Source organism: Ambystoma mexicanum, chromosome 9 (assembly GCF_040938575.1).
Source record: "Ambystoma mexicanum isolate Mex_15411 chromosome 9, UKY_AmexF1_1, whole genome shotgun sequence".
In the NCBI taxonomy this organism is placed as follows: domain Eukaryota; kingdom Metazoa; phylum Chordata; class Amphibia; order Caudata; family Ambystomatidae; genus Ambystoma; species Ambystoma mexicanum.
Genome location: NC_090931.1, coordinates 804717684 through 804736014, shown reverse-complemented (window position 1 = coordinate 804736014; position 18331 = coordinate 804717684). Strand labels below are relative to the sequence as shown.

At 45.4% G+C, this 18331-nt stretch overlaps 1 protein-coding gene across 1 annotated transcript in view; it reads right to left on the bottom strand.

Annotated features, from left to right (window-relative positions):
• Positions 1-18331, bottom strand: part of ITGAV (integrin subunit alpha V) — an 800372-nt gene that overhangs the window by 537921 nt on the left and 244120 nt on the right. Inside the window, exon 10 of the mRNA XM_069615781.1 lies at positions 18257-18313. Within this exon, the coding sequence (XP_069471882.1) occupies positions 18257-18313 (57 nt within the window). The remainder of the gene's footprint in view (positions 1-18256; positions 18314-18331) is intronic.

The window sequence follows — 18331 nt, the reverse complement described above, 5'->3', positions numbered from 1 at the left end:
GCGTTCATCTCTATCGAGATGAACGAGGGGGGAGGGATTAACGGGACTAATGTGACAAATGGAACAGCAATTGCAAATACTAAAGAAGGTGATTTTTTCGTATGGGATGGAACTAAACTGGTATGGGGATATTACACGACACCATCCAATGTTGCTATCTCGCATAATGAAGGTCTGCAGGGAAAAATGCAAAACAGCACAATTTCCCCGCCAAAGGTATCTAATTACAATGCCCGCAGTCTAAACGATCGTAACCCCTCTGCTATATCCTGGTTGTATAACACCCCCACCAGCAGGCCCACTCCTGTAACAGAAAATACACTGCCAGATAGCATAAAGAAGGAGAATGAAGAAATGACAGTGAGATATGAAATACTGTATGATAATTGGGCAAGGGGGGGGTGAGAAAGGGGGGCCCACACTGTCCGTCGCCCATGAGGCCGGGAGATACCTTAGAAAAAGGAATAACAGACGGAGAAGGGAGGCGGGGAGGAGGAAATATGATGAATATTATGGGTTAGGATTAGACAAAATGGAAGACCCACGACACCCCCACCAGACAAATAAATGGTATGCGGACAGGAGTGCAACGGCTAAGCAAACAACGAACGAGAGCTGTTATGTCTGCTCCCTCATTCCCCATGCTTCAGGTACACCCAAAGTATTGTTACCGAAAGAGTTGCCTATTGTCGATGCCCAGTGTCTCCTTCATCTCACGTTGTGCAGAATTAAGAACACTTTCCAGGCACATGAGGTAACTTTCAGGATGCTGCAGAATGAAAAGACCTGTTACCCAAAGGCAGTAGGAGTGGTCTGTTTGGAGGAGCCATTTTTTATAATACAAGGAACACTTTTTTCGGACAACGAGTGGAAGGACGAAGAAATAATGTGCAAGGCTGAAGCACTGTGGGGTGTGGCACCAGAGAAACTGCAATGGATAAAAGAGACATGCACACCCATATGGAAGGAACACATTTCAAAATTGACTTGGGTAACAGCCATCAAAAAACCCTTCAAGCTGCAGAAAGAAATAAACTATGAATTGTGTTTCAAGAGAGAGGGGAGGACCACCATGGGGGCAAACAAGAACTGTAACAAGACCCTCACCATCCCAGATATGAGAAAAGGGACAGCGGCCCTGATGGATACCTATTGGGTATGTGGCAACCAAGCATACCTGCACCTCCCACAATCCTGGGGAGGCAGCTGTTCATTGGCCACCCTGCACTCGGCGCTAATGGTAATACCGGAAAGCCACATTGATGGGGGCAAGGCGGTGCGAGGAAAATCTCAACAGAGTAGGGCCTCACCAACTGCAGAATCACAAATAGATGTCCTGTCCTCCGGAAACAAGGAAGGGGCGCTGTCCCGAAACAGACGGTCATCGAACTACATATCAAAAGTATCATCAGAACTGCTGGCACAAATCCCGGATAGATATCGATTTTTCAGCTCTGCAGAAACGTTCTTCGCCTCACTCATCCCAAGCATCCAGGCGCGAGCAAATGCAAAGTGGCTCCAAATCACACGTTGGGAACTGATCCAATTGGCAAATGATACTGAAGAAGAGTTTAACGTAATAAAAGAAGGGTTTAACGTAATAAAAGTAGAACTACGAGCACTGCGGCTAATGACCATGCAGAACAGGTATGTCTTGGACCTGTTGACAGCAATGGACGGAGGTGTTTGCCGAAAAATTGGAAGTGCCTGCTGCACTTTCGTACCTTCTGAAGACGCAGATAACGGCTCCCTGTCCCATGTGATCGAAGCAGTACATAGCCTAGGAGAAAGAATGAGAATGCAAGGTGGAGCAGAAGAAAGCACATGGTTCGACAATATCTTCTCCTGGGTCCCATCATGGCTGGGAATGACCGTCAAGCTTTTGATGCCGGCTATAGTGTTCCTCCTTTTCATTTTCTGCCTATGCTAGGTGGGTCTTCGATGTTGTGCCAACGCAGTGCCGAATGGTGCAATGATGATGGTGACAATGGGCAAAGCACACGGTACAATACAAACTATGCAGGAAGCACAGGTACAAACGGGTACAGATTACACGTCAAGATTCCAGATGGTGCCCATGTACCATGACAAGGATATAGAAGATAAGCTATGGCAGACTACAATTAAAGAGCCCCGGGTAATCGAATGGTACGAAGAAGTGTGGGTGGACCTAGAAGGGGATAGCGGTTGTATATACCGGACTTGTACCCCAGATGAATATGCTAGGAGAGGTGAAAGCCTGCAAGGGGTATGCAGGGCATGGATGCCCATAAAAGGCACCCCTGCATGGGATGACGCTATAGCTGACGAGGAAGAGAGCAGGAGATTGGAGGATTTAAAGTATTTGTTACTTAAGTAACGAAAGGGGGGAAATGTATGGGTGGACTGGTCCAGAAGACCCCCCTCCCATGCCTCTTCTCCCCCGGTGAGGTTCATGGATCACCGGGTGTCCTTCCTGCCACCAGGGCCCAGGTGGCGGGTGGGGAACCGGCTGAAGACATTGACCAAACCTGTTCAATTTAGATAGGCCCTGGAAACCATTTTGTATAATAAAAATGGCTTGAGCCCTGCGCACCGCCGCACAGCCACCACCCTCGGAGAGTATCACTTATCCCTGTGACCACAGCTCCCTGGCAGATCTGCTAAGAGCCCGTTCCCACGAGCAGACGGACATGAGCTAGTGTTAGATACCAACATTTCACCTTCCGCAGTGTATCGCTGTTTCCAGCATGACCCGGCCAGCAGGGCCTGGGTGGAAAAGAACTGTACAATGGTCCCCTGACAAAAGCAAAGTCCCTAAATACTAATGAGCAAACCACCTTTGATGAAAGCGTTCTCTCCACAACCTCTCTGACTAAAAAACCTGTAAAATGTATGAAAATGGAAGGATGGGTGCTCATATAACATTAGGGATGAAGCACCTACATCCCTGTAACTATGCGCAAATGGTAAAAATGTCCCTGTGGTTTTTCATGTTGTGTGTTATCGAAAAAACTGCACCCCACAGTCCCGCGCCAAAACTGAACTAATGCTGCTAGAGTGCAAGGGAAGACAAATGCAACCATACTGAGGGCTCATGTAAGGGGTGCAGGAAGATGCACCATATGGGTGTCCGAGCCCACTATGTGCCACTGCCGCCAGCCGCAGTGGCGGGTTGTTCCTGCATGCTCCACCAACCTTACTACTACCTCACTTTTCTGTGTATGTATAAGCATATAACAAAATGTTGTAGTTGCTAAAAACATAGTGTACAAGTAATATGCTCAAACTGACCATATAGATGGCAGCAGCAATGTCAAAACGTGTGCCTTGGAAAGATTTAATGAGTATTGTATATTATGTGAATGTTTATATCTCTCCCACCTAAAGTCTGCAACACACGAGGAAAATACCTTTGTGAGCACATGCAAGGCCATTCCCCCTACCTCCCAGTGAAGCCTACCAGACGAAAAAGCAGAGGCCTGTGCCGCACTGCTCCATCTTCCCCAATTCGGCTGGAGCCGCTTCAATCATTCGCATTCCCCCGCAGCACCCAAGGCCACAGCCTGCCACCTGAATTATTTACAACCCAGCAGTAAACCCCGGCCTTAAAACACAGATCCGAAGGCGCCCTTTCTTAGACTCCACGACCCGCTGGCCCACCCTAGGTTAATGGCCCCTGTAAAATTATGACACCCAATATTTTGGCAACATCACAAGAACACATCCATATTGACTTCTAACAAGACATGATAGCATAGACCACCTGTCCCATGCCCCAAGACCCAACCCCACGACCTCTGATACCCGGTCAACAGGATGGTGGTAACCATGTATTGACGAATCGCCGACAGACCCCACTCCAGGTGCATTCCTCCTGTGTTGCATTAACCTGTAGAATAACCTATTGGAAGATTTACCAGGGAAGATAATATTGCAATGTTGAATGACTGCGGTGTGTGTGGCCCTAGGGCAGAAAGTCAGGAAAGACATTCATCTCTGACACTGATCATGGTTGGCACAACAACACCGCCCGGATGAGCCCAGCTGACCTGACAGGCCCAGCCCAACCCACGAGGGTAACCAGTGACGTCCTCCAGCCGTGGCAAACCACATCGCAGCAGCACCTATAGCTAGTCGTCGCCACCCAATCCCCACGAACTTGTGCCCCCTATAGCATGTAGGTTATTATGACGTTTTTTGTAAATATATACGCCTGTCTTTGCTATTGTCAGACAGAGCGCTCTCGGAGTTTGCAGAGTTCTTTGCATGCCCTATTTTGATTGATAAACTCCCATTTAAGCTCACCTGCACTTTGTCCTGGCCTTATTCCCGTCCTGGGAGAGTCCATAATTGTCTCTCATTGCGGGGAGGATCGTGCTATCTGGGGACGCTTGCCTTCACTATTCTCTAAGGTGGAATCTACAACACAAATACACAATTGGCTGTTTGTGACGATTTTCAAAGCATGTCTTTATCTAAATTACTCTCGCCTCATTACTAGTTTACCTTACTATGGTTACATGTCTTTATATCGAAGTAATTTATAACAAATGCCCATATATTGAATGCATTTTTGGGTGGGGGTGGCGGCGGTTCCCCCCCAAACCCATTTCCCACCCCTAAAACCCCATCCTGACCATTTCCTCAAAAGATTTAACCCTTTACCACACCCCAAATACATTCACTATAAAGGTTTTCAAGCTAAAAGATTAGATATGACATGCATTACTCACCGTACTAGCATTTCTGATTATTGTATCTGCTTAGATTCACGTGCTGTGCATATAATCCGACATCCGGTGGTACTCGCAGAGTATTGCATCTTGTCTTTCGAGGATCGAAAGGGGACGTCGACATGGGCGTGCCTGTAACACTATCCCTAATGCGACGTGTAGTGTACCCAAGTTCCCTCACAAGTCGAGGTCCCTCCGATTGTATTTTTTCTGCCATGAGGGAGCGTAATGACTCATGAGTGAGTACATAAAAGAGAGAAAGCAGCAAGACGTTTATCTTCCTTCCACCGAGCGGGGAGGAAGGGTGGGCGCATACGGCGAGTAATGCACGTCTTCTGATGCTTGTTAATCTGCTTAGAATCACATGCTGTGCATAGACTAGCGAGCAGTACCCAGAGTTGGAGGTGGGTTGCAAGAAGGAACAGTAGTGAAAAGATGTATTATACTGCTTGTCTCACCTGAGAATCAGACCTAGAATGAGTGTCTAGGCAATAGCGTTTTGTAAAGATGTGTACAAAACTACTCCAGTTTGCTGCTTTGCAAATGGATTCAAGGGGAACATTTGCAATGAATACTATGGAAGCCCCAGGGCCTCGAGTAGAATGTGTTCTAGGCTTGAAGGGCAGTTCTCTCTTAGCAAGAGAGAAACAGTGTGATGCAATTGACAATCCACCTTGAGATGGCTGATTTAGAGACAGGATCCCTTTCTCTAGCAGCTGCCACTGAAACAAAAAATATATTTGTTTTTCTCAGTGGTCTAGTTCTTTCCAGGTAAAACATGACTGCCCTGCACACATCCAATGTGTGTAAGCTTCTTTCGGCCAGATCAGTGGGGTTCTGGAAGAAAGTAGGCAGCTCTATTGATTGGTTCACATGGAACTTGGAAATAATTGTAGAAGCAAATCGAGGAGGAGTGCGCAGAACCACCTTATCTCTATAGACTGTAACAAAAGGGTCTAGGACTGAAAGGGCCTGTAGTTCACCAACTCTTCTTATAGAAGTGATGGACACTAGGAAAGCGGTCTTATATGTAAGATCCTTGAGACTTGCGTTATGCATAGGGTCAAAGGGAGACCCCCATAAGTCTAGTCAATACCACATTTATGTCCCATATGGGAGCCTGGTTAGAAACGGGGGGATGAATTCTTTTAACCCCTTCCGTGAAAGCCTTAATAACTGGTACTTTCCACCACAACACCTTCTGTTGTGATGTGATGTAGGCTGAGAGGGTAGCAAGATGAACTTTCAGGGAATTAAAAACCAGACCGAGTCCAGTAAGTGAGTCAGGTACAACACACTGTATGAGAGCAGTCAATGGGATTGATGCCCTTGGAATTGCACCAGATAAAGCATTTCCATTTACTGGAGTAGCAATATTGGGTGTTGGGTTTCCTCACCTCCCTAAGTATGTAGATGCATCTTTGAGGGAGTTGTAGGTGCCCGAACTCTATGACCTCAGGAGCCAGGCCACTAAGTTCAGGGTTTGCGGGCATGGGTGGAGTGTTTCTCCCTTGTCCTGAGATAACATGATGTACGGACAGGCAGATGCATTGGGGGACATAGGGACATCTCCATCAGATGAGAGAACCATGGTTGGCGGGCCCACATGGAGGCCACCAATATCATGGTGACTGGTTCCTGATGCATCTTGTGCACTATCTTGTTGAGTAGGGGAGTCGGGGTGGAAAAGCATAAACACATTTCCCTGACCATGCAATCCAGTGACTGTTCCCCTTGGATCAGTTCTGAGGGTACCTGGAGGTGTAATCTGCAAACTAGTTGATCTCTGGGAAGCCCCATAGCGTGAAAATGTTGGAGACAATGTCTTAGTGTAATCACCATTCATGCTCTAAGGGCAGTGGGAAGTCTTTGCTGAGCACGTCCGCCAGAAGATCAAGTTGCCCTGGAACGTGTTGGGACAACAGGAACATCCTCTATTTGAGAGCCCATTTCCAAATGTTTTGGGACAGCTTGGATAGCTCTGGAGAGTGACTGCCCCCTTGCTTGTTCAGCTAGTACATGGCTGTGGTGCTGTCTGTCAGGATTAGGACTGTCTTCCCCTGTAACTGTGTCTGAAAGGCCTTCAGTGCTTTGAATGCAGCTAATAGTTCAAACGGATGTATGTGGTTGAATGCTACTTCTGGGGACAACACGCCGTGCACAGTCTGCTGAAGCAGGCGAGCCCCATACCCTGTGAGAGAGGAGTCTGTTGAGCTTCTACTGTGTGGGTGGTGAGGCTTTGCCCTTCAAGAGGTTTTCCCACTACCACCACTGCAGAGAGAGAACGAGGGCTGGTGAGACAACAACCAGATCTTCCCATTGTCCACTGGCCTGACACCACTGGCTGTTGAGCCACTCTTGCATGGGACGCATGCGCAGACGCGCGTGAGGAACTAAGTAAAATCAGGATGCCATCATTCCTAACAGTTGCATGGCCTTGCGTGCCATCACCTCTCAAATGGATACATCCTGAGGGAACTGAAACGGCATGTTCTGAACCCTCTCGTTGAAGGGGAAGACGAGGCAGTCTTCTGTCCGAATTAGAGCCCCTAGAAACTGTTTGACTTGACTAGGGTCCAAGCTGGATTTCTTCTTGTTGGAGAATCCCAGGCTGAATAAGAGGTCTTTCGTCTTTTGAATGTTCAACAGGCATGTTCCGTAGGACTCCCCTGTTATGAGCAAGTTGTCGAGGGAAGGGTAAACCGGGACAGATTCTCTGTGAAAGTGCGCTGCTGCCACTGCCAGTACCTTCATAAACACCCTTGGCGCCGAGGCAATGCCGAAGGGGAGTGCTTTGAACTGATAGTGCTTGTCCTCTATCATGAAACTTTGGTATTTTCTGTGCGCCAGCAACATTGAAATATGAAAGTATGCATCTTTTATATCCAATGTTGCCATGTAATCCGCCTGTTTCAGCAGCTGGATTACTTCCTGTAATGTGACCATACAAAACTTTTGAGGTTTGGCAAATTTGTTCGCTGGGCGCAAGTCTAGCACAAGGCGCGATCCTTTTTAGGTACAAGGAAGTACACTGAATAAATAACCTTGTTTACCTGTAGAATAGGGATGACTTCTATGGTGCCCTTTTCCTGCAGGATCTCGACCTCTTGCAGTAGGATGCGTAGGTGGTCCGGCGTCTTGATTTTGGCGGTCTGAATTGAGGTGGTCGGCAAATTTCTATGCAGTACCTGTGGGTGACTGTCTTGAGTACCCACTGGTCTGTTATCCCCTCCCATGCATGAAGGAATGAGGTTAGACACCCCCGACCAGGGTGGCATGGGAGGGGACCCAGATCTGAGGGTCATTTCTGACCCGAGGCAGGGGAGCCTCTGGGGGTGGAACTCCAGCCTCTACCCTTTCCACGCCACTGTCCTCTAGGTGGATATGTGGTGGTGTTAGACCCTTGTCCTGAATTCCAGTTGTTTTCCGAACCATACTGGTTTTGAGGGGAGCGAGATTGTCCACGAAAGGAATGAGAGCCGCCCCCTCTCTGTTGTGAAGGCTTTTGGGTAATCTGTTTCAGGACAAGTCTCGTGTTCTTTTTTGGCTGTCTCAAGTGCTTCGTTCACTGCCTTGCCAAACAAGTTTGTTTCTTCAACAGGTTTGTTTATTAAGGCTGCGTGGGTCTCCGGCTTAAACCCAGAGTTCCTCAGCCAGGCGTGTAGTTTATGCAAGGTACCTTGTGCCAAGGTTCTTCCCGCTGTTTCAGCAGCGTCTGAAGTGTTCTTAAGCACATTCTGATTCACTTGCTTGGCTTCCGATACAATTGCGAGCAACTTAGCCCGCATTGGTTCAGGTACTTCAAGGCCTTCTTGCAGCAGGTTCCACTGGACGTCTGCGTAGCTAGCCAACAGAGTGGTGTTATTGGCTATTTGGGTGGAGAAAACAGCAGCAGTCACAAGCCTCTTCCCAGTGCATACAACCTCTTGGATTCTTTATCAGGCGGTGCTTCACCTGTAGACAGGGTTACACCTGCCCTTTTTCTAGTGATGGTAACTACCAGTGAATCCGGAGTGACATGGCCCTTGATGTAAGCAGGATCGGTAAGGGAAGGGCGAAACAACTTCTCTACCCTGGGGTTAACCGCTCTGGTCTGAGCTGGTGTCAACAATGAAAGAAAAGCACCAGTCTCCTCTTGACAGAATTCAACAAAGGAATGGCCTGGCTGGCCGGAGGCTTTTCTTTCAGTATGTCCTCTACAAAATCCAAATCCGGCAAAGCCTCCCGATTGGAAAATGCTCAGCCGCCTTTTCAAGATGGTGTTAAACACCATCTGATCATCCACAGGTGAGGCTTGGCGGTCTGGAGTGGAGGGGGGGGGGAAATCCATACCCAGAGCGTCAGGGTCCGGGGTAGAAGGAGGGGACGCCCAAGGTTGACAATCGTCCCGATGGTGGTCTTCCCAATCCTCCATTGGATCTGCAAGATCATCAATATTGTCCCCAAAGGGGGCATCATCTTGTAATGCCTCTTCTCTCAGATCAAAAGTCGGTAAGTATAATTGTGTTTCAACGCAAGGTAAACCATCCCGAATCTCTGAATCTTTTCTCACCCACTCTTGCATCTGTTTCACGGTCATTTGATGCTCAACCATTTTACCAAACTTGGTGGTCTCTTCTTTAGCCTTCTACACTCCTCCAACTATGAAGTTCTTATCGTCTAGAAGTGGAACCAGAACAAATGGGTCTGGTTTTTCACTGCCTGGTAAATATCTAGATAAAGCATCCGCCTTACCGTTAAGTTGACCTGGCAATTACAAAATCATATTCTGCAAATGAAAGTGACCACCAAAGTTGCCTGGGTGTGAGCGTCTTTGCAGAGCGTAAAAAAAGTTACATTTCTATGATCCGTTAACACGGTTACCTTGTGTCATGCTCCCAGTAAATCATGTCTCCATTCCACAAATGCTGCCTTAATCTCTAATAGCTCATGGTCAGTAATAGTGTAGTTATGTTCTGCAGCAGTACATTTTTTGGAGGAAAAAAGCCACTGGATGTTATTGACGCGTGGACAGATTACGTTGAGAAAGCACAGCTCCAATGGCCATGTCTAAAACGTCTGCTTGTACAAAAAAAATAAAAGTCAATCTACATCAGGATGCAATAAAACCAGACCCGTAGTGAACTTGTTCTTCAAAAATTGAAAAGCCTCTTCAGCGTCAGGATGCTAAATAAATTCCACACCTTTCTTCACTAGTTTAGTAATGGGAGTGACCACCTGCGAAAACCTTTGAAAGAAGCAACAATAAAAGTTAGCAAAACCCAAGAAGCTTTGAATATCCTTCACGCATGTGGGAGTAGGCCATTCCTTTACTGCTTGAATCTTTCTAGTATCCATTTCGATCCCCTCTGGAGAAATTACAAATCCATGCAATAAAATGTGCTTGGTGTGGAATGGACTTTTCTCGGTTTAGCAAACAATTCTCCTTCGATTTTCACAAAACCTTACATATGTGCTCCCCATGTTTTATCAGATCTTCAGAAAAAATTAGGATATCATCAATGTAGACTAAAAGAAAAACAATCAAATAGAAAGGGGAGAAAGTGAGGTAGCAGGATCTCTTTTGTAACATTTACAGTGCCAAAAGTGGCCATGCCACAAAGTCCTTTGTTCTGTCCTTTGGCCATTTTGTCTTCCCCCTGGTCCAGCAGACCTGGGAAATTCCTTATTTGGTCATGCAGGCTCGCGCGCAATCCGAGGTTTTCACAGGCTTCTGCATGCCTTGTGTGTGTGCGGGCCCAGGATGTGGGCTGGAGCCGTCTAGTTCCAATACACATCCTGGGTGCAAGGAGGTCTGGTTTGCTGGGATGACTGGGACCACTGTGGTCCATGATTGGTGCACGTCTGGGATGGTTGAATGTGAGCAGATCATTCAGGTATGTTCACATCACACTATACCATGAACGTAGTAAGATTTGCAAGAGCCGCACCTGAATCTAATAAAATGACTGACTGTTATTGTCATTACGGTAACATATGAATGTTAGTAAAGAACGGGAATAACACTACAGAAAGGATTTTAGTACCTCCATTACATAGTTTTACTATCCGGGGTGCACTTTTGGTAAACAAGCTCTCAAAATATAGAGCTTTTTATTATTTCTTGACTCCCAATGTATTACCATAATGGATTCTTTGACCATCTGGGTTGCCCCGATGGTGTAAGAGTCCCGGAAAAATAAATCGACTATCACTTTTTGGCCCACACTATGGCTAAACTCCGAATCTAAGATGTATAGGCCCTGCTGGTACACTGCAGTACACCACAGGGCTAACTGATAGATAGTTCACCGAATTACATGAACTTCAAGGGCCTTATGCAGAACAATACGATAATCTTAAAAAGGTACTGTAAAAGAAGATCACTATGTCCATACCGAACACCGACTGTGTTATTTTTCTTTTTTTCACCCTAGGGAACCAGCGCACTACTTATAAGAAGCGTACTCTATAGCACTTACTACATATCAAGTTTGCAGTGTGGTAAGCCTCGCCTAGTCAATTATATTCCTAGGCAGAGACTATTGCTCAGCGCATGTTCTGAGCCTAACACAACTGAATTTATACGCTGTGCTTATTTCTTTCCCCAATTTTTTTTTTCCATCAGGTTATAGCTAATTTATAACAAGAAGGAACCCATTGAGTTCTCCAACTCCAGTCAAACCAAAAAGTTTTTAAAGAGAATCTACTCTATACAAGTCTCGCCAATATTACACTGGTCAAATATTGAAGCAAAACCCCTGAAGAATTTCCCTTTACAAGAATTACAGATTTAGGGAATGGAACATGTCGGGACAATGTTACCGTGTGATTATAGACATGCTGACAATAGAGCACTTATAGCTTGTATTAATTAAAAAATCCTGAGCAATCCTGAGATTAAACATAAGGATTAAGTACTAGACAGCTGAATGTTACATCAAGATAGCTTCGCTAGTAGTGAGAATTGTTTTTTCTGATTTGTACAGTGGTTTCTTAATGTGTTTTTATGAAATTTAAGTGTATTGTCTTAATTTTTTTTTAAATATATTTTTTGATCACTTTGTAAATGTGTTTTTGAAATTCTGTTAGTGATAGAATTTAGGTGGAGGTTCATCTTTGTTCAATTTGGAGTATTCAAAATTGATTCACTCCTTCACTTTTTTTCTTTTTTCAAAAATTTATGTCGATATTCTGTTTCTCATGTTACTAATACATTTGAGTTATGGTGTTTTAAAGATTATATTGTATACCTAATGAGGATGCACGATTTTTAAGAACAAAATGAAATTTGGTATAATAAAATAAAATATATATACTTTTTCTAACTTTATGGGTCCAAAATAGTAATTTGGTCTGAACCATGATGTTGCATATCTTTGAGTAATTATCTCATTAGAAAGGAGAGAAAGTGAGGTAGCAGGATCTCTTTTGTAACATTTACATTTTTGAGTGAGGAGCGCGGTCCTGGCCTCAGTTCCAAAAAAAAACCCAGTCCTCATTTAGTTTAAAGATTATTAACACTTTTGGCACTGGCCACTGTTCTGGGCCAAACGCGGTTTGGACCATTGAAGAGTAAAAAATGCTTTAATTGTTTATGCAGTTGTTTTGCATTTAGTGTTATACTGATTACAAATGTATGGTTCTGATGATTTAGTATTGATTAACCTAATGTATAATGTTAGTTATTATTTTGTGGATTTTTTCTAAAATTAAAATAAAGGTTAAAAAAAATATGCTTTAAAATAACATCTGCCACCAGCTGCGTCCGGGGCACACTTGTACATTCACCAAAAATTCTTCGAGGGTCTAAGGCCTTAGACATGAAAAAGACCTCAGCGCACTGTACTGGAAAGTACATTGTGCACTGATCAAAAGTTACCAAGAAATGGCCACAAAGTGAAAGACTAAGGTAAACAAAGTCTCCAAGTACTAACAGTCTGAAGCGTATGCCAGTTTCCCCTTAACAAGATGAGCAAAAACCCAACGGAGTACAGCACAAGGCTGGGCTCCACTGGTAAAAGTCAGACTAGGATGGTCAGACAAAAAGCAAAATGTTCGGGGGTTCACAACTGGAGGGAAAATTACACATAAATGGAAATCTTTGCTAACAGGTAGTGGTGTCAAAATATGTCTGACTGAATTCCCTCCCTAGCACCCAAGGATTGCAGAGTATGATGGTGTCCACAATGCTGTGGAATGGAAGGCAATTGGTGAAGAGGAATTGTGGAAGGGGAAGATCCCCATTTTAGTAAAATAAGAAAAATTATATGCGGACATGGGGATGAAAAGGGATCATGAATTGGCAGTTGAGCAGGTCTGGGGGGGGTGGGGAGGGACATCTTGACATAGGAAAACCAGGAAGCAGGAAACAAAGGGCTTTCTTTTCAACACCTTGCCATAGAGAGTCGCCTTTGTGCCCCTTTACTGTATTATTTTCCCAGAAGTCTTGGGGGATTTTGGCTAGGGAATCCCATTTATATTGGCACCAGTTAATGTTGGTTGCCGCCACATCGGATTGCGCAGATGCACTGAAAGTGCTGACTTTGGACATTCAACCAGGCCTAGGTTACTAGGGCAAGGCCATGATGCCAATGAATCTCGGTGGTCTAAACGAGTTTGCACAATGAACTGTTCATCTAAAAAAGGATGCCGCCATAGGGGTGGAGACCTACGCCTCTTACCCGAGGAGGATGCAACCGGAATGACATCAGTGCCATGTTTCACCGGGAACTGGTTGGTCAGGTGACGCCCTATGAACATTAACATGAATATGGGACCAATCCCTGGAGACAAAACAACTATTATTCTAGATAAGGCAGGAATAGTGGACCGGAAGGCCTGGTAAGTGCAGGGTCAATTGTCTGGAGCGCATTTAAATAGCACATGTGGAGGGTAGGGCGTGTTAATAGGTTGTGAATGGGTTAATTATTTGGCAAAACTAACTGTACTAAACCCTTTTCCTCACCTCACTGAAAGAAATTGAGGAGATTACAGGTCAATCCTTGCAGAAAGCCAGTGGCACACAGGGTTGTAGTGGCCACCTATGCCTCACCATATAAGATACCTCCAAGAAAATTCACCACGAGGATGGTGACAAGGTAAGCATATTATGCCAGAAAGCTGCAGAACACGGTTCAGAGGGTGGTGGAAAGAGCTGACAAAAAGCTGGGTGGGATCCCCTGAATGGCAGTCATCAAAAGGTACAGTGGCAGGTTGAAACATGATCATGGTTGTGTTAACCAGGCACGTTGTGAAAGCAGGGAAACATCTGTGGGCCGTTTTTCAGGGCTGTATGGAGTGGAATTTTTCAGAATTTCTTTACTAGGTGTTCACTTGTGAGATTTGCTTGTTTTTTTTCCCTGCTGTTAACTTCACCTTTGTGAATGGAGTGCGAACAGAGGGTTGCATCACTGTTTTGCAGAGGAGGTTTAGCGAATTCTGTATGTATCCTACATACTTTTAATGAACCAATAACCGAATGTTAAAATCTAAAAAATTAGTGGAATGGCAAAGTAGGCCGCTATTCCAGGTAGCCAAAATATTATAATAAAGGCCAATCTGAGATGCCTAAAAGTGTACTTGTATATTTCAGAAATTCGGGAGAAGCAATAAACTCCACACATGGCATAAAATAGTGCATTTATGAAATCACTGGGGATCAAGCAGCCATATTAACTGACTTCCAATGCGATAGATCCTCATTTGAAAGGACAGGACAAATTGCTGAAGCTGAAATTATGTGTGCTTTTGAACAGTTTAGATACCATGCCAGGGGCAACAACAATTTTAAAAGGAAATGCCTTCTGTGGAGATTTACAGTTGCTTGATGACGAAAATGACATATAACACTTTTTTACAAAAATATTGCTGAGCAGGAGTTCAATAGCTGCATGTTACAGGGAGCTCAACAGTGGCAGTCTTGAGGGGGGTCCCACTTACTGGCAAATGGTAGTCATTTGTCCCTTTGAGCGGATCTAGAAATTTTAAACTCAGAGACTGCAAGCTCCCAATGTACTGACCAAAAGCCATTCACGCCACTCGTTTAAAATATTACTCTTGTATTAGAGGTCAGCAAGTTTGACTGAACTGGGAGCCACTATACAGTGCATACTGGAAGCAAAGCAGGAAGACTCTGTGCATGGCACCAGGCATCATCCCAATGCCACACCGAATATATGAGAGACATTATGCACTCACAACCGTATCGAATGTACCCTGGCACTGAAGTGGTGCAAGATGTCGGCATACACCATTAGACATAGAAGAGCTGTAAGTGCGCACAGAGGAGAGTAAAGCGACCTCAAAAGGGAAGACACAATGACGCTCAGAAATTAAATAAATAAATTTAAAAACTGAAGGTGTAATCAAAGTAAAGTAATCAAGTATAAAGAGATGAAGAAATCATCTATGCTGAGGAGACAAGTGATATGATGCTCAACTAATGTATATCTGCAGAAACGCAAGGTAGCCGAGTTGCATAGAAGCTTGCTGCAGTAGAAACTATAACGCGAGGAAAGCGGCCATGATGAAAAGATAGACGTCGGATTGTGTCAAAACTACCTCAGAGACAAACCAGGGCCCCACATCAGAAATGCTTCAGGAAACAGTGTCATGCAAGAAACAAAGAATATCTGTTTTACCAAGCCTAAGGATGACACAAAGACAATTGGAAAGTACAAAGCGTTAACCAGGGTAAGCTATGAACGAAGGGCACATTTCTCTTAGATTAAGCAGAAGCAAAAACATCTGAAAGTGCCACATATTGGACAATCAAGCATGCAGAAAGCACAAGTAAGTTTGAGCAATAAAGTCTCCAGAGGCCAAGAGGAGTAATAGCACCCAGCATAATTAAATTAAATGGCACTAAATAACTGGTCGAAATGGACAAATTCGTGGTCTATTGACACCTGATAGAAGTCGAAAAAAGGTCTATTCATTAAGCCTCAGAGGAAGATAGTGGTGTATCCAGACTACCCTAAAAATACCAGAGAAGAAAACAGCCAGTAAGGTAAACTACAAAGGAGAGACCTTGGCCCATGGTCTGACAGATGGTAAGCTAATTGATGAAAGTGAGCAGTGGTCTGACATTCTCTGCACCTGGGTTTCGTTCTGTTCACGTGCTGCTAGCGAGCAGAATGTCCAAGGTTGGGAGAGTATGCCAACCAACTATGAGTGGCTATGTAGCGACATACTATACAAGGATGCACAAGTCAATCTGCTGTTATTATTTTTATAATCAGTATTATACGCATTTCGAGGCCTGCCTACTTGATAAAGAGCAGCCAATGATGTTAACTTCTATACATGATATAGGTACATATGTTGCCCTAACCAACCCCTCCCCTCGATAGATTTACTGTTTTTCACATAGGAGGACGTCATAACTGACGTACATCGAAGTATGAAGTCTTTGGACCTCATCACGAGGTTGGCGGTATCCAGGCGGTAATTGCGCTGGCATACCGACAGCGCAAATAGCGTTACCGCTACTTGGTCCATCGCTATTAGCGACGGATCACGAGTAGCGCTAAGGAGGTAAGTCCTCATTCCCCATTGGAACCAATGTGGCTGATGGGGCTGTCGGGGTGATTTTCCTGGGAGCCGACAGAGCCACCTGCGGACCTCCGGGGCTGGGGAGGCCCCAACTCCTCCCATGTCCCAAAAGGAGTATGAGGCACACACAAGAGCAAGGTAGTTACTGCTGTTTATTGTAGAAACGGCAGGGATTGTTCTCAGCCCGTATGCATCCGGGGAGACACTCAGCTTTTCGTGGGGCTCGCAGGCCCTTTTTACTGTTTTATGACACGCTACTTGCGTCACCTGGGAAAATTGTCCCAAAACCTAATGCCATTTCTGGTTGACTCCCCGAGTGGTAGGGTTAGTATGGTTACCTATAGAAGAGGGGGTTATTGGATGAGGACAGGTCAGGTGGTACACTTGGGTTGTCCCTAACAGTTAATACATCAAATTGGTTACAAAGGGACACTTGGTGATTGGGTAGTTAAAGTGGCGTCAATGGGGAGCCCCTTGTGTTCTGATTGGTACCCCTGCAAGCCCCCAAGCCTGGGACCATGGCTGTTCCCAGCTCGCGGCGTACCTGATGCTGGCAACAATGTGCAACTATGTGTTAGTGGTAGACAATGGATAGGTCTGACCAGTGGCTGATGTTCATGTCTTTCCCATCGCTGTTGGTGTCCAACTTGTCACTTCGTTGTTGCAGATCGTGTCTCAGACGTGGGACCCCGGCGACTTTCGCGTGAGCTTGGCATCTTGTCAGCGCGGCTTGTTCACGTGTGGAGTGACCGTGGCTGGAGCAGAATTATGAGCATTTGATTTGTATTTCGGTTGTGAGGCCTTTGGCGTTGGTAGGTGTAACCTTGGCACGTGGAGCACGGCACACGAACTGCAACATTGTGGCCTTGGCTGAGCTTTCGTTGGGGCTTGTTCTGCGCGATCAGTGTCCTGCCTGGAGACTCTTGCTTTGTGGCCTACCTTGGCCTAGTTTCTGGGTGGTGGTACATAATCCATAATATGGGGGCGGTGAGGGCCGACAGAGCGTCACAAGCAGCAGTAGATATATAGGGTGGCGTCTTCACTGGGATAGGTAGCGAGAGAGCATCAGCAAGCATATATACACAAGCTCTTCAGGCGTCTTGTGTTTTTGCGCCGATGTAGAAGGCCTATGTGAAAAATAACGATGCACGTCTGTGGGTGTATCAGTCCTCTATGTCATAGCACTGAGTATGCTCTTTGTGTGGGTTGGTATGTGAGTGACCAGTGTGCATGGTGGCACGTTTGTTCTTGTCTGTTGGCTATGTTGTCATGGCATCTCTAACGATGATGGCGTTCGTGGCTGTAGTCTAATCGAGTTGATCCATGAGGCGGACGTCGGCGGTTCCCGGACGTGGTATTGGGCAGGCTCCCCGTGGGTGTGGGCCGCGAACACATGGGACCTGTCCATCGGGTGATGAAGTGAAGGGGGCAAACTCCTCTCATGGGGGTGCTTGGGTCTTGATGTCCTGGGCTACGGTTTGGACAGTAATGGGGGAGGGTATTGTCCCATTTTCCCACTTCAGGGTGCTATTGGCGCTTGTGCAAAACGTGCGGGCGCCAATAGTGCCAAAAATGCCCTCTCTGCCGGTACATTCACCTCCAGCTCAGACCTGGGGGTGAATGCGTTCTGGCAGGACCCAACTCGCAATTGTGCCAACCCTTAAATGCAGCAGTAATACTGATCGTTACCACCATATTTAAGGGCTACCGCCCAAACCGTGATGAGGCTCTTTGTGTAAGAGAAAAGTAACCAAGAGTGAGTGAGCTGAATTTTGTATGGTCACCAGATTTCCTTAATTTGAGCTGTCAATAAATTAATACTTTGCCATATTCTTTGAGTCTGTCCGGTTATTTGGGTCCAAGATCATTTATTATGGTAAAATTCCATTCTGCGCATGAATTTCAAGGTGCTACTGCACACAAGGAAAGCAGAGGAGCATCATCAACGAAAAAACATGACAAAAATAAAGATGCCAAATTTGATGGATGGGATCACACCAACATACCTGCTCTCCAGTGAAATTGTATAATGAGACCATATTCTTTCCATCATAAATCGATACCTAAAATAAGAAAATGAT